At 45.6% G+C, this 20,698-nt stretch overlaps 1 protein-coding gene and 1 long non-coding RNA gene across 17 annotated transcripts in view; both read left to right on the forward strand.

The window, feature by feature from the left end:
* The first annotated feature begins 627 nt into the window (after window positions 1-627).
* On the forward strand, window positions 628-8,050 carry LOC135983878 (uncharacterized). The gene is made up of 2 exons (XR_010601698.1): window positions 628-2,985; window positions 4,556-8,050. It is a non-coding gene; the product is annotated as an uncharacterized LOC135983878 (long non-coding RNA).
* Window positions 8,051-13,299: 5,249 nt separating this feature from the next.
* Window positions 13,300-20,698, forward strand: part of FRAS1 (Fraser extracellular matrix complex subunit 1) — a 293,322-nt gene continuing 285,923 nt past the window's right edge. For 4 of the 16 annotated variants that reach the window (XM_065597462.1, XM_065597469.1, XM_065597471.1 and 1 more), the window contains exon 1: window positions 13,322-14,512. In XM_065597462.1, coding sequence (XP_065453534.1) covers window positions 14,434-14,512 — 79 coding nt within the window. In that variant the 5' untranslated portion in view covers window positions 13,322-14,433. Of the gene's footprint in view, window positions 14,513-15,413; window positions 15,649-20,698 lie in introns of those variants that run through there. The other 12 variants (XM_065597474.1, XM_065597473.1, XM_065597463.1 and 9 more) reach the window with 11 other exon arrangements.

Here is a 20,698-nt window from a genome sequence, read left to right on the forward strand (position 1 = left end):
AACTATTTGGATGGAGTTGGCTGAAGGCGAGCACTAAAGGATTTTCTTCATTCCCTATCACAGTTCCTACAATCCCTTTTTCCCCCCTTTGCAGCCCTATTTTGATATAACTGCTGGCAGTTTCAGTTACCTCAGTCAAGAACTGACTTGCTTTGAAGATTCCTAAATACAGATTATTGATTTAAAAAACCCACAAGTAATGGACATTTCGCAGATTAATTCCAACATCAATGACAAGAAATAATACAGAGAAATAATCATGCCAAAGACTCAACTACCAGAAGAGCACCAAGCTCTGGTAGCCGGTGCTACCATTAAGGCGAACTAGGCGGTTGCCTAGGGCGCCAAGATTTGGAGGCACCAAAAAGCGGTGCCTCCAATTTTTTTTTTACAGCGTTCCTTCCCGAGCGCGTGGTTGTCGCTCCACTTCTCCCGCCTCCCAGGCTTGCAGTGCCAATCAGCTGTTTGGCACCGCAAGCCTGGGAGGAGAATTAGAGCAGGGGCGGCGTGCTGGGGAGGAGGTGGAGCAGAGGTGGGTAGCTGCCGGGGGGGGGCACCTCAGGGTGGAGGGGGGGCAGGGAGCTGCCACAGAGCAGAGGGGGGGGGGTGCACAAGGTGGAAGTTTTGCCTAGGACACGAAACTTCCTTGCACCGGCCCTGCGTAATGGGGCCCTGATCCCTCACAGGGCTCCTACGTTGCCAGGACAATACAACTAATAAATCATGTAAAAGCTTGGATTCCATGTACTCCTCTGTCACAGGGTGGGGACTCTCCCTTGCGGCACCTCCTGCTGGTCATCCAGGGAATTAGCTCGACAGCCTCCAGAGCGCCCTCTCCAGGCTGGTGTCTCGCTTGCCACCGGGTCCAAGTCCCCCTTGGTAGTACCCCCACAAATCTGGGTCTCCCCTCGCCGGGGAACCCCTATCCCCACCTCGCCTCAGAGTATGGCTACTGCCAGTCTCGATCTAGCCCTTGTTCCCTAGGGCAGTCTGCAGTGTAAATGTCACTCATCATTGGTAAGAGGGGTTTGGATCTGCTGCCTCTGGCTACCCTTGGGCTGCCCCTCTGCAACCCCAGTACCCTTTCCGGCCTTTAACAAGGCCTGCAGCCTGAGGGGTTTCCAGGCTGGAGCTCCCCAGCTCCTCTAGCCTCCCCCAAGCCCTGCTCCACTTTAGGTACCCAGGTACGCTCCCTAGCAGCCAGGCCCTTCTCCTTCAAGAGCTATAGGGAGAGTCTTTGCTCCTGGCCCACTGCCCTTTTATAAGGGCCAGTTCGGCCCTAATTGGGGCGTGGCCCCAGCTGAGGCTGCTTCCCCAATCAGCCTTTCCCCAGCTACAGCCCTCCCCAGGGCTGTTTTTAACCCCTCCGGGCAGGAGCAGGGTAGTCATCCCGCTATATCCTCCAAAAATGCTATACTGAGATTTTTTGTGGTGAAAGAGTTTTCACAGCTTCTGGGTTATTTTAAAGCTATAAATTATACGTCTGTTATGGAAAATTGATTTGATGGTGGTGTTTTTTTAAGTCCCTGCTTGCAATAGAGAATGAAGTGCTCTTGTCAGTGGCAGAGGAAAGCCAGGAGTGCTGGCTAGAGAGAGACGAGGTGGGTGAGGTAATATTGGACCAACTTCAGTTGGTGAAAGAGACAAGCTTTCTAGCTTACACAGAGCTCTTCTTGAGGTCTGCCCATGTGTTGAATATTCGGTCAATGTACCCCTAAAAAAGTCAGCCAAAAATGTGATTATTCATCTATTTATCATTATATGATTTTTTTATAATTTCTGGTATGGTTGCCAATTATGGTTGGCTGTATTCCTGGAGGCTTCATCACATGACATAATATTTCATTGGATATTAATCTTTAATTCCTGGAGACTCCAGGACAATCCTGGAAGGTTGGCAACCCTAATCTCTGGTATAACCATCATAAGAGTCAATCCGGCCACTGTTTACAAGTGAGCGTAGGGCATGCCACTGTGAGCAGTTCAATTGGCTTCATAGCCAAGGGGAATACTCATGAAAGTTAGCTTGACTCCTAGCTGCCTGTGGCCTGCAGTGGCCAGCTTTTGAAACCCCTCTGGCAGAGTAAGACAGCACACTGTGTGAGTTCAGGCACCAGCCCCTGCCCCTCTCAGAGAAAAATCTGAGTCAAATGCAAAAACGATAATAGGGAGTTAAAAGATACAGCTGCAACAAGGTGCCCAGTGCTCTGCATTCCCTTCTTGCCTGAGGGAGTTCAATTCTCCAATTTCACATGCTGGCAGGCTAGGAACTATGGAGTTGATAACAAACAAACCAACCACAACCAGGAGGAAACTGGGAAAAGCAGAGCTAAGATCATACTTCCCACACAAGATGATCAGACCAATCTGACTATGTCTAGGGTGACCAGATATCCCAATTTTATAGGGACAAGCCTGATATTTGGGGCTTTTTCTTATATAGGCTCCTATTGCGCCCAACCCCCTGTCTTGATTTTTCACACTTGCTGTCTGGTCACCCTAACTATGTCCCAGGTGGTGGATAGAGCTGTGTGCTACAGATAGCTGGAGCATGTTCTGCCTCTGTTAGGTGACAATTCATCTGAAGTGGCAGGATTCTTTACACTCCAATAGGCACACGGTTGACAACTCGGGTGGATGACACTGTATCTCCAATTCATTTGTAACTGTCTTTGTGATAACCGTTCTGTCTGCGCGGGAGTGATAATCTAGGTTAGAAATTTGCGGGGGAGCTTGTACACCTTGAGCAAAACCTACACAACTATTTTTAAAAAGGAATTGTGATGCAAAGCGTAATCTGTGGCAATTCTTTCCTTGTCCTCTGAAGGGTAGATGCCTTTCCAGCAGGAGGAGTCCTTTGACTAAGTAGCTATCAGCGTGTCTTCCATGGATCGCTCTGGCAGATCGCAAGGGAACCAGACTGGATTGAAAATGCTATGGCAGAGGCTGCATGTTATTTTAACTTTGTGAACACTAGCAACAAAGGTATGAAATACGGAGAAAAGATCCCTAAAATGTCCCTTGTGCGAGGCTAGTTAGATCTTATTTCCCCGCTACCGTAATATCCATAAGCACATTGTAGCAAAATGAGTTTCAGAAATGACACACAGACAGGTTGTCTCCCAGTAGAAGCTTTAGAAATAAGCCTAGACCTGCAATATTGGCAGTCACCTTAAATGAAATGCTGCAGTGTTAAAGAGAGGTACATTTTCCACGGAAGGGGGGGCTTTCAACCTAAACGAAGCTCAGGTGACTTTGTATTGGAAAAGCCAAGATCACAGGCTGGAAGAAACTGTGTTTAATTAAGGCCCAGATGATCTCCACTAGTTACATCAGCAAAGGAGACCTCTGCAGCTGTAGAAGGATTCAGCCAAAGGAGAGCCAGAACAGCAGTACAGAAGGTCAAACACCTAGGTAGGACAGTTCTAGCCTCTGTGTATCTGGTTCCTTTCCCCCTAGATCCTAGGAATGTGCAGGCTTAGAAGGTTTTGCCAGTTCCCAGCTCCCTCCCCATTAAAGATCTTGAAGTCTTTAAACCATGATTTGAGGACTTCAACAGCTCAGACATAGGTTAGGGGTTTGTTACAGGAGTGGGTGGGTGAGATTCTGTGGCCGGCATTGTGTAGGAGGTCAGACTAGACGATCATAATGGTCCCTACTGACCTTAAAGTCTACAACTCTAAAGTTGAACCTCTGTGAGTGTGCTGGACTATAGTGAATATAGGGATGTTAGAGAAATGGCCTTCTTCCCCCCCTCCCAAAAAAGTTTTTCTACAGGGTGGTGTAGGGTTGGGGAGAGAAGGACTGGTCTCAAGGGTCTGCGCGGTTCCAATGCCTTAAAGTGTTCTTCATTTTTTGTAAAGCCAATTTTAAATTCAGCTTCTGCCTAACAACCACCTTACTTACCACCTTTTCCATGGGGTGAGCTGAAAGCATTTGACAGCCATTTATTAAACCTCTCGCTACCTTTGTGAGGTGCCAATGGTTCATATGGGTATTCCTGTCTATGTACAGAAAAACTGAAATAAAGCGAGATTGTTTTATTTTCAAAGTGACTTGTGATCCAAGACGTTTGCCCGAGACACCTGAAAGGGGGCCCATCTTCAGAAAGTGCTGAGAACCCACCCCCTGGAAATCAGACCTCTTAAGGAGTCTCAGTTTGGGCACCCAAAATCCCTAGTCTTTTAAAAACCTAGGCCTGTATGTCTTGCTCAAGCCAGCACAGCCAATCTAGGGGTAGAGATAGGACTAAAAACCAGGGCAGACTATGTTTTCTAAGCTACTGGGCTGCATTTTAAAATAATTAAGTATTTGTAAGGAAATATATAAAGGTACATGGAAAAAACAGCTTTTCAAATAAGACTAAATGAAATATAATAAGAGATTTAAATGATGTAATAGGCTTTGTGCTGTAGGGATGAATTTCATTCCATAGCTTTATCGCAAATCAGAATATATGGGAGGCAGTTGTATTTTCTCTGGGAAAATAAAACCCATGAAATGCCTTAATGTGTACTGTTAATCCAGAAGGTTTCCTTTCTTTTTGTAATTACAGACATCATAAATCCCTCATCCTTCCTGGTAAAACAATACTAGCTGTAAAGTTAAGTATGAATGCACTAATGTTAAACCAATCATTATTAATTAAATCCCATTGTCCTGAGGATGAAGGTTAATCCATCCTCCAGAAAGAACATGCCCTTGTATACCATTGTTGTATTTATTTTTCTTATGAGAACTGTGAATTTGTTGAGATACAGCTGCAGCCTGTGGCAGAGAGTAGCAGCTCATCTTTAATCACTGTCCCATGCCAAGGAAAACACCCCAAGTAAAGGGGTTTTCACTTAATTTCAGAAGGAACTGCTGTTTGCTTTCCAGTTCAGTAAAACATTGTTATTAAAGCTGAATGTCTTTGCTACTGAATGTTTGTTAGGAAGTCTTAAGTGACATGTTTTTCTGGGGGGGCGCGGGGGCGCGGAGCCCCTCCCCAAACATATTACACTATGCTTCCTCCATTGTTAGAACCAGGACTCTTGATTCTTGGTTATTTTACATATTTTTTTTCTTTTGGGAAAGACCAACTGGGAAGTTCAGAAGATGTACAGGACTGATCCCTGTCATCACAGATCTGATCATCTGTCACTCACTGAAGGTTTGTGGTCTTCTTGTGAACTCCGTTTCAGACATATTTTTATATCAGTCTCCAGGCTCTGCACTAGTCCATCAAATTAGCTTATCCGCAACAGAGCCTAGCAGAAATAGAGGTGGGTTCAGAAACAGGTTATTAATAATGAACAGTACAGAGAAGGTAGATGGGGGAGGGGGTGTTTCTATCCACCCTTTCTCATAAATCAAGAACAAGGAGACATTGTGATGAAACTGGAAAATGGCAAATTCAAAAGTGATCAAATGAAACACACAATTAGCCTGTGGAACGAGGGATTTGTTATGTCTGTAATTAAAAAAAAATGGTATTGTTGAGGCCAAGAGTGTAGCCGGATTCAGAAAAGGATTGGACAGTTTATGGATAACAAGAATATCTAGAGTGATAATAAAAAGCGACAAAGAGTCCTGTGGCACCTTATAGATTAACAGACGTATTGATGATAATAGTAAGCATAAAAAAGCAGAGAGTTTGGCAGATCCTTATCCTCCTAGGCATGAGCCAACCTCTAACTACTGTGGGTTAGGAGGAAACTTTCCTTGGGGACACATTATCCTATAATTGCCTACTGCAGGGTTTCTTGTACCTTCCTCTGAAGCAGCGGGTGCTGGCCCATATCTGAGTCAGGATACTAGAATTGATGGATCTTGTCTGCTCCAGTGTGGCAATCCCTGTGTCAATATTGGAGTATTTTTGAACCAGGCCTGAGGTATTTGTTCTAAATGCAAGAGCTAAGAGCTTGATCTTGAAAGATGCTGTAAACTCCATGGGGTATGAATTACTCAACACTTCTCAGGATCAGGCCCCTTCTACTGTATATGTGCGTGTCTGTGTGTGTAATCTTGACCCCAATTTTCAAATGTGGACATCTAAATTAGGCCACCTAATTTCTGATCTGGCCACTCAAATCAATATTTAGCTGCCTAAAATGGGTGTTTTGAGTGCCTAATTGCAAAACTGGGTGCCCTAATTTAGGCACGTAAATTTGAAGATGGGGCCTCTAAATACGTATACATGTCAAAAACACAGATTCGCATGCATGAGATTTTATAGTGGGGTGGTGACAAAGCTTTTGTTCCTACAAGTTTGGGATGACTCTGTTAGTCAGGAGTACTTAGACCTCTGAAACATGTGGATGGGAGGGATTTAACTTTCAGGAGATGAAGTGGTTTCCAGGTGGAAGCAGCTGGAGAATTAGTCCATGTTTGTTGGTGTTTTGAAGATGTGCAGCATTGGAGATTGTGAACTTTCTGGGGCAGGGCCTCTCTGTTCTTTGTACAATGGGGCCCTGACCTTTACTGGGGTTCTTTTGGTACTACCCACATAGAAATAATTAATAATAACTGTATACGTGATATTACTTTGGTCCCTCACAAGCCTGTTGTAATCATGCAATCTCAAAGCTCGTGTTAACCTGGGTAGCCTGAGATTTACTTTGAGATTGAGCTAGATGTTTTCCTTTGAACATTTATTCAAAATAAAAATGAAATAATATTAAATTCAACAACTTCCATTTCCGATCATAATTAGGGATGGAAAAAATACATAGGTGAGGTTTTACAAAGCCTCTGGAAAATTCAGAAACAGTATAGAGGTGCTGGCCAAAGACTTCAGATTTATTTTTAAATCCACATTTTTTTTTGCAAAGGAAAAACATTCTTCATTTCAATCCCTGAACTGATACATTTCTAAAAGCTTTTAAATGATGGAATTTGAGCTCTTCTATCACTGCTGAGCGGCTCCTTTGGAACAGACTCAGTATTAACGCAAGTTACTATAACAGCAGCTTCAGACTTTATAAAAATTGTAACAGCCTTTGCATTGTCATTGCAAAATAACTCTCCCGTTGACATGATATTTGGTGTATGTTTTTTTGGAGGTTTGATGTGATGGGAGCGGAATTGTTTTGACACTGAGAAGGTGGGTGGGGGAGAGAGAGTGAGTGGGAGAGAGAGAGTGTGTGTGTGTGTGTTTGTGTGTTAACCAGCTTGAATCTATGCTCTATTGCCGAATTGAATCTGAACCTTTATTAAGGTCTGGAATAGTTCAGTGAAGAAAGTTCCCTGTCCAAGGTCTCAGACCCCCTGTATCAGCCAACTGGACCTTCAGCTTTTCCTGTCTGCTGACCTTTAGATTCCCATTAAGGAGCTTCCATGGCCAACCCCCGACTTCCCTATTCCCCACCCTAACCCTCCTCTCTTATCCCTTCTCACAAGCCCCCCTTAAAGGTAATTTGTGGGACCTAATTGTGCAAGACACCAATGCACAACATTTAAAGTCAAGGCACAAGGGCAGTGTACAGCTGGGCCCTGTAAGCCATTTATCGTTACGTGTGATTCATAGCAGGAGCATAGACATTTACATGGGATGGGCATGAACTAGGGAGAGGCTTTGGAGGATTCCTTTAGTTGGAGAAAGGTTGCTTTGGCCTTGTTGGACAGGTAGGTGGGTGGGACTTCCGTAGGTAGCCTAGATAAATGAGAGACACTCACAATATACAAGGAAGGGCTGGATGCACCAAAACATGCAGGATTATTTGACCCTTCCCCCGAGCTGCTGTATTTTGTTATCACAACTTGAAAAAGAAGCCAATGCCCTTTCCAAAGGAGCTTGAATCCGGCAACAAATTTACCCTCTTCTCCCAAGAGGGCAACAGTTCAGAGTCTTGTCACTTTACAGCTGCTTGAGTCAGCGACTGCAAAATGTGTTGTGGACCCTGTTGGGAGAAAGATGTGAAGAAGAGAGAGAGTGGTGCAGGACCGGATACACAGGGCAACACGGCAGAAATGGAAAGGAGGAAAGGAGAAATGGGACAGAAAGCAGAGAGAAAACAAAATCTGGGATGGAAGAGAGAGAGGAAGTGAGGGAACAGAAGAGAAAAAGAAAGACTGATGCTAACAAGGAAAACAAAGCAACAGAAATAGGAAAAAAAATACAAGAAAAGATAGGCAACAGAATAGAAGAGACAAAATACATACAGGTATTAAAAAACCCAGGAAAACAAAAAGCAGAAGGAAAATGGGAAAATTTTAGAAATAAACAATAGAGGTAAAAACACAAAGACAAACAAAAACATTTAGACCCTGGAATTCTACTGCTGTTATTGCTGTATTTTATTTTAATAGTCTTCAATATTATTTTCATTCACATATAATTTAGTAATTAAGGGCCTAATCTTGCTTGTCACTGGGAGAAGGGGCATGTGCAGGCAAGAGTGGGGGTGGGGGGATGAAGGGGCAGTTTGCCTTGGGTCCCCAAACCAAGCGTTGCAGGTAGTGACCTATCGCACGGGGTCGCAGAGCCTCTCACTGAAACTTGCCCTCTCGGTCATGATGGAGCCACTGGCCTAAATCTGAGTGTCACTGCGACCTTGTGCACCAGGTCGCAACGCCCAGAGAGCCAGGCCCAGGCCCAGCCCCACAGAACCGGAGCCGAGCTGCCGATGCAGGCTGAGTGCGGCCCAACTGTGTGGCCCATGTGAAAAATGTCGGGGAGCACCCCTGAGTGGAGTCTCAAAAGTGAGCAGCGCTGTGTGGTCAGGGGGAGGGGAGCAGCACTGGGTGGTCACTGCATCCTCTTTGCCGCTTCCACCACCATGTATCCTATGGAGGATCTGCAAATTTCATTGCAGTGGAAACTCAGGGAGGGTGGATACCAGAGGTCAGGCTGGCGCAGTGATCTGTGACTGGCACGTTAAATGGACACAGGAAGGGCTGGGATCACTGGAGTAATTTCCTTCTGGTTCAGCAAACCAGAGATTTCTAACAACGCCTTACATCTGTCCAGTGCCTTTCTTCAACAGACTATTCACTTACTCCCCCGCTGAACAGCAGTTACCTCCCTGGTGGAAGCACAGATCAACACTGTGTAACAGTTTAGAGCAGGAAGTGAAGAATTCCGCATCCAGCTGAAATCAGGGTGTGTGTGTGTGTGTGTTTGTGTGTAACATTTATGTAGGCGGCAGGTAACAATCTGAGTAGGAAGGTCTGCAGGAGCGTTAACACCCACAAAGTGGCAAGCACTGAGCTAGCTTCTGGTAATGAGTGATTACTTTTCATCCCGCACTTGTCTCCTTCCAGGGAGAAGTGAAAGAGGCTAATGGCCCAGAAGGAGGCAACTTAAAGTTTCTGTTGTTATTATTGGCATTACACTGATCTAGCTACCTCCCCTCCCCCAAAATTGGGGCCCCATTGTGCAAAGCGCTGTACACGCTCATCATGAGAGACAGTCCCTGTTCCAAAAAGCTTGCAATCTAGGTAGCTAAGGGGTTGGATGGGAAACAGAGGCACAGAGAGTTGAAGCAACATAACAAGTCATACTGCAAGGCAGTGGCAGAGCAAGGAATAGAATTCAGGTTTCCTGACTCCCAGTCCAGTGCGCCCTCCGCCAGCTCATACTGCATCCCGAAGCTTTTCTTTTTCTTCCATATCTGAAAGAGACTCAACGAGGTTTCAAGAGTACTGTTCCCTCCCTCTTCCCATCTTCTGAGGAGCCTAAACCGAGAACTAGAATTTTCTGCAGCAATCATTCAAAAGAAGCCATCCATCCATTGCAGCAGAATGGTTACGTGGCAAGAAAATGCTCCTCCTTGGTCTCCTTTATACTCTGGGGATAAACCTTTGTTTATGGCCTTCGTTCCAACTAAGGCTAATGGACTATGAGGACAACAAGCAACCTGAAAATGTTCACATAGTCATTGCCCCCTTGCATGTTCACTAGATGTAAAAATGAAACCGTGCAGCAGAGAATTGTGTGTCTGGTGTTATGAGTTTATTAAAACAATGAATAGCGGGTCCGATCCTCTTCAGACTCTCACCAGTTTTACACCAGTGACTCACCACTGAGTTCAATGCAATCGTTCCTGATTTTCACCTGTGTAAGTGACAGGAGATTTAGGGCCAACAGTTCTTTCCCTTAATTATTTCAACTAGATTTTAAATGAATGCAAAACATTGTTTTGTTGATGTATAAATGTATGTACTGGTGGTATTCATTATTCCTCTCTCTGCTTCTATCTTTATAATTAACACCTCCCACTATTAACTAATGAGCAATAGCCTGAGAAAGCAGCACAAAACTCATCATGCAGATTGCAATTTGCAATTTGGATCCATGCCATGCTTACATTTTTGTTTCTGAAGTTATTTTATGAATTGTAGTATGATGACTTATGGAATTCATATAGTATCAAAAAAGGTTTGCGCTCCATCTCAGAGCCGGTTTCTATTAGTAAATGATCAATTTTTTTAGACCAGATTGGATTATGACAAAGGATGATCAGAGTTGTTGGTATGATCACATCTTATTAGTACAAAGATTTTATTTAAAGTGAGTAGGAGAAAATGACTTCAGCAGCATGGTAGGTACAACTGAACAAATCACTATTCTCAGTTCTGATACACTGGGGTGTATATGAAGTCATTCTATTGAACTGCATGCAATAGAATTACTTTACATTTACACCAGTATACTTAAGATCGGATTCTCACTCTATTTATAATATATTGTTACACATAATATACGTATATATGACCAAAACTGACTAGTGATTTTGGGTGCCCAACTTGAAACACTGTAAAGGGGCCTGATTTGCAGAAAGTGCTGAGCGCCCACCCTCCGAAAAATCTGTCTCCTGTAAGTTGTCTCAAATTGTTTGTTCAAGGCACCCAAAATTACTAGTACCTCTTCGGGGTGGGTGGAAGAGGCAGGGATCCTCTGAAAAAAACAGTATGTATGATTGTATAATTAAAGACTGTAGCACAGTGCACACACACACACACACACACACACACACACACAACGGGGCTGAATTAAGGTTGTATCAGCAACCTTAATACTGGCATTTCCTAACTTTTGAGTGCTTGACTTTGCAACCTTAACATTCCTTTAACGTTACTTTTTGGGATGTTTTTATATATATATATATATATATATATATACACACACATACAGGGCAGGTGCTTCCACTAGGCGACCCTAGGCGGTCGCCTAGCGCGGCAGGATTTGAGGGCGGCATTTTGCCATCCCCAGCGGCAATTCGGTGACGGGGGTCCTTCTGCTCTGCGTCTTCGGGGTGCTTCGGTGGCGGGTCCTTCACTCGCTCAGGGACCCGCCCCGAAGATGCGGAGTGGAAGGCCCCCTGCCGCCGAATGCTCTGAGGAGGAGCCCTGTTGCCTAGGGCAGCAAAAACCCTGGCGCCGTGTGTGTGTGTATATAAAATACCAACAGCACAATATATTCCTTACACTACTCTTGTAACTTAAGCAGAGCCTCCCTTCACAGACACAAACTGAATACTGTAAACAATAAGCTAAGCAAGAACAAACCAAGATTATTAAGACACACAGATTCCACCTCAGAGTGGTAAATATTTACCATTGATATTGGTTGATTGATTCCAGCCTATCATTCTTTGCTTGGCTGTCTGAATAAAACCACCAAGAAGTGAATGCCTAAATGCTCTTCATGAAGGTAGTTCCTAAACAAAAATGTGTTTACTATAACCCTCTTAAAATAAATGACGCCAAATGGAATCTGTATTAATGAGTCAGATGGCTGGTTTGCTGGCCATTACATGCCAACACTTTAACCAATCAGAAGCCAGTGGGGGTTATATATTGTGTGTGGCAAAACTCACATTGACTTCAGTGAGAGGGGGATTGAGTCACACTGCATTCTTTACTATGAGAAATTGCAAAATGCTGCAATGTAATGGTCAGAACTGACGTAACTGTACATTTAAAAAAAAAACTTTTTTCCCTTTCACACACACACAGATAGATATAGTTTCCTAGCAAAACCAACAGCATGGTCACAAAAATACATTGTAATTAAACCAAACTCACAAATCCATTTACTTTTAAGAGGCAATTTTCAGATAATTAGAGAGCAGGAAAAATTCATTCTACAAAAAAATGAATGGGAAAAGCAGACCGCTTTCAGTGCTGGGTTTAGGTAAGGTTCAATATTTATTAAAAATACATTTGTTGTTAATGTAGTTTTGTTTTAAGCAAACTTGTTTTTGTTTCCTTTGGGCTAGATTTGGCCATGAAAGGGAATGAAGGGGTGGGGGAATCAGAACACTTCTCATTTCAGTGGACCAGTTGTGGAGCACAGTACTACTCAACTGGAGTAAGGGGATCAGACTCTGGGCCCAAATGATTAAATCTACATCGGTCATTTATTTGGGATAATTGAAATCAAGTCATTGGAATTCAACACTGGCACAGGATCAGCACCTCCTGCTTTGATAATAAATATCTAGAATTTGCCCTGACATTTATTTTCTGTAAGTACCAGCAGGAGACCATTATTCTATGACAACATTCTGTTCCATTGACATTATCCCTTAAATAGATGTAAAGATGACAGCGCTGTAGATTTCTCAGGAGAGAGTGCAAAACTAACGATTATTCTCTTCATGTCAGAAGTGAAACCTCAGTAAAAGGAAAAGACGCTTTAGATTTAGACCCTATTGCGCCAGTGAAAATGTAATACGGTTTTATTATTTATTGAGCACTGGAGAGTGGCCTTGGTATTGTACAAACAGATATAAGGAGATACAGTCCCTACCCCCGGGAGTAAGTGAAAACTCCCATCTTGGAATCAGATCCATATGGGCAGACCGATGTGTGCGTATGGAGCCCTTCTGAATCCATGTCCTAAATGTTAAAACAAGGGGTAGTGTGTAATTCATATTACAATTAAAATTATTATATGGATATATTAATATAAATATTAAGCATTTGTCTTACAGTCATACCTAGGGGCTCCAGGCAAGATTGGGGTCGCATTGGCCAAGCACTGTACAAACATATCCTCAGAGACAGTGCCTGTCCCAACAAACTTACAATTGAAATAGACAAAGGAGAGGAGGACAGAGTGAGGTAAAGTGACTGTTCAGGGTCACACAGCTGGTCAGTCTCTTGTCTCCTAGTCCAGTGCTTTAGCTACTGGATTATGCTGCCCTAGTATAAGAGCTCAGATTTTTTTTGTTTAAAGGCAGGAGTATTCTGCAGTATGTCACAAAGCATTGGGCGGCTGCTTGCTTAGGGCCAGATCCTGTTTTCTCGGCAGGTCAGTAGCAAAACTCTTTGACTTCGGTGGGACCAGAATCCATAGCCCGTGTTACTGGTACTATTAACTTTCTCAGCGGGAGCTGCTCCCTTCCCCCTTCCCGGCCCTGTGGCACTAGTTTGGATCCAGTCTCAGACAAAAGGCGAGCTTGAAAACTCCTGCGGAATGAATAAGGGGATCAGGTTGCTCGCTCTCTCACGTGACTCTCTGCCAGTTCCTTGAGTCCCTGGGTCCATTTTCACACGGCGAGGGGAGGAGCGTCTCGGGCTCCCAGCTCCAGGTTGATTTGGTCATTTTTCTGCAGGCACGTTGCTTTGGGCTCCCTCGATTGCCTCCTTGCAGGTTCTTTTGGTCTTTGCAAAGGCCCCTTTCCGATTACCCCCCTGCCTTGCCGCTCACCCCTCTCTCCTCCAAGACAGCGTTGCAGAAGGAGCTTTGCACGGATCTGCTGAGCTGGGGGGGGGAAATAATACACTGTAAGGCTAGTGTGTGTGTGTGTGTGTGGGGGGGGGGGGGGAGGAACAGTGCCACCCCGGCCACCAGCAGCGCTGTTTAATTCTTCTGCTTTTTTCAGCCCTCCCCTCCGCTGGGATCAGCCCAAAGAGCCAGGCTAAGGCTGTGTCTTTGCAGGAGAACGGGGCTGGGCACAGAACTGCAGCACCGGAGAAAGTTTCCCGGGAGGCGAGTGGTTCTGATTTGCCCGCCGGGCTGCTGGGGAGGAAGGGGGCTGCGGAGCAGAGACCCCCCCCCCCACCCCCTTTGATGCCTGCCCCTCTGCGCGGAGCTGGGCGTAGCGCTGGTGCCCAGCGAACTTGAAACGCTGCTTTGCAGGCAAGCCTGCCGCGGTGGGTTTCTTCTGCACGGCGGCGCTCGGAGATGGAGGGGTCTCGGGCCGGCCCCAGGGAAGTTTGCAGCGGGATGAATCCGTGACGGGACAACTTTGGGGACCACGCTGCGGATGGGCTCGTGGGAGCAGCTGCTGAACTAAGGACACGCGTCTCTCTTTCCACGCGCGGGGGGCATGCTTATGCTGCTGGACTCTTGTTACTCACGGGGGGGATTGTAAAACCACCTTGACCCCCCCTTCCTCTTCCTCCTTCTAATTAATTTAACCGAAGCAAAGGTCTGAAATCGTGCTGAGTTGTGGAGTCTTGCTTGCGTGCCCGGCTCCAGAATCGGCTTCGCCTCTCGCAATGGATTACCTGGAAGCGTGGCTCCGGATTGCGCTCCTCTTTGCTGGATTTGCCGTATTGCCTCGGCAGCAGGCGGAGGGTGAGTAAGAAGCGCACCCTTGGTGTACGGGGAGTTACAGGGCGGGCGGAGCGCGTTAGGAATGTTCCCCACTGAAGATGGCTTTGATCCGGGTTAATTTCCACCCGGTGTGACTGTCCCCGCCGCCGGCACAATGTCATTAAATGTAGTTGCTTGCAGAATCCCACACTGCATAATTCAGCCCCGGCGCTCCCAGGGAAGGACTCCCCGGGGCGGAGGGGTTTGCTGGAAGGGGCCCAGGGTTGTGAAATCCATGAAGGCAGAATGGATTGCAGCAAACAGCCCCCCTCTGCAAGCGAACCGAGCACCCCCGAGCGGGGCTGGGGAGGGAATCCGAGCTGACCTGGGAGATTTGGGGAGCTGAAAGGCGGCAGGCGTGTGTGTGTGTGTGTGTGTGTCAGCAGCGCAATGCGAGCAGGACCCCGGCGTGTGATTGTGCAGAAAGCCCCTTGCTCCCCGCCCGGTTCTCCTGCGGGCCGCCTGTTCTGCAGCCTGCAGATCCCCACGCGCGGGCCCTCGGGGGACGGGGCAGCGCTGTGTGCACGGTGCAGGACGGAGGGGTGGCTTTGCGCTCTGCTCCCAGCCCCGGGGTTCGTTCCTTACTCCGCCAGCTGCGGGAGGGAGCGCTCACCTGGCTGCAAGCGGGGAGAACCCGAGCCCGGGACCCGCCTTCCTTCTCCTGTGCCCAGGGTCCGGCGGCAGGACAAGGAGTGGGGCTTGGCAGCGCGCGGGCTGGGGTCCGAAGCCGCTGGTGCCCCGGGTGAAACTTCTCCGCCTCGCGCCTCTTTCCCACTAGGGGTGGGGGGGGCTTGCTGCTGCTTGCTGGTCTGTGACCCCCCTTCCAGGCCTCTGCCTGTCTTACACACACTGTCGGCTGTGATGCCCCCAACACATGCATGTGCCCTGGCTCGCTCTCCCTCCAACAGCAATAAAAGACATCACCTCAGTGGTTCTCAACCAGGGGTCCCCTACTCCTGGGGGCACACAGAGGTCTTCTGTGGGGTCCATCAACTCCGCTAGAGATTTGCCTAGATTTGCGACGGGTGCCATAAAAAGCACTAGCGAAGTCAGTGCAAACTAAAATTTCATACAGACAATGACTTGTTTATACTGCTCTGTAGACCATGCGCTGAAATGTAAGTACAAGATTTATATTCCAATTGATTTATTTGATAATTGCATGGGAAACATGAGAAAATAGGCACATTTTCAGTGACAGCGTGCCGTGACACTTCTGGATTTTCATGTCTGTTTTTGTAAGCAAGTAGTTTTTACGTGAGGTAAAACTTGGGGGAACAAATCAGACTCCTGAAAGGGGTACAGGAGGCTGGAAAAGTTGAGAGCCACTGCCTTACTGCACCCACCCTGTCTCCCTCGCACAATAGGGGGCAGTCTTGCACTGGCAGGCAGGACTGGGGCAATGGGGGAGGGATTTTTTCCAAAGCATCTCAGTGCCTGGGGAGCACATCTCCCCGGAGTAGGGCGCCTATGGTGCTTTTGCACATCCGATCCTCCCTGACCAAACAGGGCCTTTACATCTCTGTGACTGAACTGGCACTTTTGTTCTCAACCCCTCTTCAGCAGCGCTCCAGTTACCCTCTGAGCTGCAATGTCTTATCCTTGCTCTTGGCCCAGGAATAAATCATGATACTGAATAACAACAAGTTGAAGAAAATCCACTAGCTATTTCTCAGTTACTGAAGAATGGGTGGGGGAAATGTCAGGTCCAGGTGGGTTTCACATGGTGTGCAGGGTGTGTGTTATTACTGCTGAAGGCAGCTGGAACGTTTTGCTGGTGGATTTTACACTGGTTTCTAAAGGGAACGTGCTGTGTAGAAGAGTATGTTCCCTGCTTTCTGCCCCGTCTGCTGGTTATGATTCTTCCCCTCCTCCCCTCTCTGCCTTCATCAGTGTGGAAGTGGAATGGAGGGGTTGCCAGTATCTGGTAGTGCGATAATACTCCATAGCTGCTTTTCTCCATGCTACATGCCACTTTGCATAGCATTACTGCCATTTTGCATCCTTCTGTGCCACACAATGGAGGGGAAATAGATGACCCCACGCGTGTGAAATTTAGAAGTTCCTTTAGGAACCACAACTCTGACTTTCATTAACATTTAAACCATAGTGATTCATTAACTTAAGCTTTATTGAACTTAATACGCTCAAGGTTCTTAATCAATAACAATAAGTGATCTCCGTCAATAGGTAAAATCTCCCAAGTCACTTAGGAGCCTATGTTCCATTGAAAGTCCCTGAGACTCAGTTTACTTAGGCACTTCGGAAAATGTGAGCTGCCAGCAATAGTTATCGTCGTCAGTAACAGCGACTTTTTACTAGTTAATAATAGGTGTGGGTGTGTTAGTTCAAGAGCAGCATTGTCAGGTGTGACATCAGATAATTGTGTGTGTGAAATTACGAGTGAAGCACCCTCCTTCCTCACAACAACAATCTTGATAGAGCACAATATAAACATCCCTGAGTTTAGGGGACCCAACACAAAAGTGACGATGAGTTTGGGTCCTCCCACCACCAACGTGGTTCAGTATGTGACTGAGAATGTATTCCTTCAGGTGCAGGGAGACACTTTCCTTTCATCTGTGTTGGGTTTAGCAGAAGATCATTCATCTAAAAGGTCATTGGGTAACTTAGAAATGCAGGCAAAGCTCCTATAAACTTGAATGAAAAATACATTATACACACATATTATATAGTATCAGAAGAGCCCTGCAAATCCATGAATATCTGCTTTATATCCACGGATCATTTTTGCAGATTACGGATGGCTGCAGATCCAAATTTTATATCTGAAGTGCTGCAAATTTGTGGATGTCCGTGGATCGAATGCAGATACCAATTTTGTATCCGCGTGGGGCTCTAAGTATCAGGGCGCACTCTCGGTGACTGCCTTGAGGACAGGCCAGTTCAGTAGTAGGAAAGTTGGCAAAAATGTAGCTAGAACATCTTTGAAAATCTGTGTATGTCAAATCATATGCAGTACGGGATGAACACAAGTGTTTGAAGAGGACTGTCTTCCATTACAGTTTGTGAGCAGGTGGAATATACCTTTGCTTTAGTTAGGAGAGAATCAGACTTAATGTGTTTTCCTTTGCAGTCGTTAAGACGCATGTTTGTTGCTGCCGAGGAGCTAGTGTGGTCAGGTGAATAGAACATCAGGAGAGGTAGATTCTAAGCCCTCCACTGCCCTGTTGTGTGATCTTGGGCAAATCAGAGTGGATTTTAAGGGTTGAAGTTGTCATCATTGGGCTTCTCAATTTTTAAAAATAAATTAAAATAAGTAAGACACAACTGTAAAGTGGAAAATGGTAGAGCAAGGGAATAATCATATGCAGGAAAGTCTCTCTCTCTCTCTCTCTCTCTCTCTCGGTGGTGAGTGCTTCTAACAAAACCATTATAAACGGACAAACTGGAAAAACTCCCTGGGCCTGGCTGCCTGTTACAGTAATGCCCCTTTACACCGCAGTGGCTATGTAAAAGGGCCGTACAGAAGATGTAAATGGAATCTTGTAACTTGAACGTATTGCCAGAGTGATGTAAAGAGATCTGAGTGGAACTGCGAATCAAATCCAGTGTCTTGACCTTGAATCCAGTTCTGTGTCCTCTGGGTGAGGGAATCTTCCCAAGCCTTTCTCTCCATTCTGAGTCCAAAGTCACAACCCTGAGGACCTGACCCATTTCCTATTCACATCAATGGGAACACAGCCAGTTGACTTTAGTGGACCTTTGATTGGGTCCTTATGGCCTTTCCTCTGACCAAAGGAAAATAATCCCTTACTTGCTAAGGACCAGTTTATGTCTTTGCAATCGGTTACACCTGGGCTAAAGACCATTCAATAGGTAATTCTCAGTTTTAAGCAACCACTTTACTATAGACCCAAGGTTTGTTGTGCAATTTTGCTTCATCTGTTTTTAAAGGCATCCTCTGTACCAGACAACCAAGTTCTGTTAATCCCTTGGGTGGTTCCTTAAGGCAGTTGTCACTGCATTCTTATTTTCTTTTGTAATTTCTTGTCACATCTTTAGTAGCTAGATGTGTGCAGCTGTTTGAAGAGGACTGTCTGCCAGAAAAATCAATAAAAGAACTGTCATTCAGTTCATCCATGATTTCATTCCCCGGCCCCATTTTTTGACTTATTGAGATAGTATGTGTGAAACTGTACCTCACCAATCATTTGCTTGGGTAACCTTTCTCTTTCATTATTGTCAGTGTCAGTGATGAGCACTAGGGTATTAACGGTGAGTGAATGATGTTATACATCAAAGTATTTGGGATGTGCTTGCTATTCAGAATTACCGTGATATAGACACTTCAAAACACACTCAATATCATTGAGAAAGTCTAGGTGTAGAGAAACCTTAATGAGAAATCACCAAAAGAAATGTATGAAATAACGCCATTTGTGTCAAATTCCATTCTCAGATAGGTGTGATTTCAGTGGGTCACATGAGCGGATCTGTGGGTGGAATGTGACCCTTGGTGTGTAGTATGATTTAAGAACTGGAATTCAAGCAAACTTTTCAAGTGCTAACATTTTTGATGTATTTAAATATATTTGTTTGTATATTTACCGTGCCTTCAGTTTTTCAATGGGAGCCAAGCACACCAATCCAAGGATGGATTCTGGCTTTAAGCGTAAGATCTTACTTATGAAGAGAGAACTAGAATCTTGCCATCATGTAGCCTTCGGTGACACTGGAAGAAGAGAATAAACAACCCCCCTAATGCATAATGGACCAAATCTTGGAAATCCTCATTCATGCAAAACATCCATTTAAGTTAATGGGAGGTTCGCCTGGGTATGGACCACAGTATCTGATCCTGCTAAGAACATGAGAGGTTAGCCGTTCTGACTCACTAAGCAATAAGACTAGGATAAGGAAGGACAATTGCAGTAAAGGATATTTATCGTTCAGTAGCTGATGCAGGAATCAGTTACTGGGGGGGACGGACCCTTTCTGTATACGAGGGTTTTTCTTAATTGTCTAGAAGCCCCTCTAAAGTTGTGTTTTTCTACCAGTGAAATGATGCAACTTTTCAATCCATGCCTTAAAGTACCGGTAGTTCCCATTTCAAGGCAAGTGGGACAATGAATATTGGAGAGGGAGAGAGAGATTCATCTGTATCCAGAGCACTTGATTACATAAAAAAGCTACAAACCTAAACTTGCCCATTCTCGTTTTCTCCACAATCCTTTTGGTTCACTGAAAACGCTTGGGAGGGCTGTCCGTTTTCCCTACCTCTTGCACGGGGGACCTGCCTCCTAAAGCAGTGTCTTGGTACACTGGACTGGTTATTTGGGAGTATCTGCCTTCTTACAGAGATTCATTCTGTCCTTTATTTTATTGCGTATGGTAGCAGACTCCTCTCCTGCCTTTCTTGATTGCTGTCTCTGCACTTGACCTCTGGATGAGAAAGCAGGCAAGTAGTTTCCTGCAAAGCTAATGCTCATGACACTTTATCAATGGTCTGGCAGGGGTATAGCAGAAGCCAGTGCCCAACTGGAGACCAACTGCTAGGCTTTCTCAGATGCCTTCTTTGTTTCTGTGTTCTCCACTCTGCTGACCAAGACTCCTGTGTCTGCTGGCAGCCAGAATTCCCTGCTCTGTATCCAGCCTGGCCATCCCGTGTGCCAGCAGGTTAGATCAAAACCTTGGTTTGGTTTGGTTTGGTTTTCCCCCCGCTGCTGAGCATGTAGCCAGTTGTTTTACATCCCTTCAGACTTACTGGTGTCACGTTTTAATTTTGATTAAACCAGCCTTGTAAATAATGTGCTTAATAGCCTGCGTCTGCTTCCAGAGAAGCCCAGGGGCTGTTTCCAATGGGGGCAGAACTGAGTCCTGAATGTGCAGTTTTCAAACCCATCATGATGCATGTTAGGGACAAGACAGAAACCCGCACATTTTACACAAACTGCCTAAACGCCAGATGAGTTTTATTATAGGTAGATGCATATTAAGGTGTTCTGGCTTGACGGCAAGTTAATGAGAAGGAATACAATTCTGTGGAGGTGGCCAACTCAGGGATTAAAAGTGGGATATGAAACGTTCACCTCTAGGTCGCTAATTCAGACTCAGGCCAGGAAGTTGTCACTTTCTGATGTTTGGCTTGTGTGAAAGGTACACAATGCTGGGTGCGGTACCAGGAGCCAGATAGATAAGTGAAAG

This window comes from Chrysemys picta, chromosome 5, assembly GCF_011386835.1.
Source record: "Chrysemys picta bellii isolate R12L10 chromosome 5, ASM1138683v2, whole genome shotgun sequence".
Classification (NCBI taxonomy): Eukaryota; Metazoa; Chordata; order Testudines; family Emydidae; genus Chrysemys; species Chrysemys picta.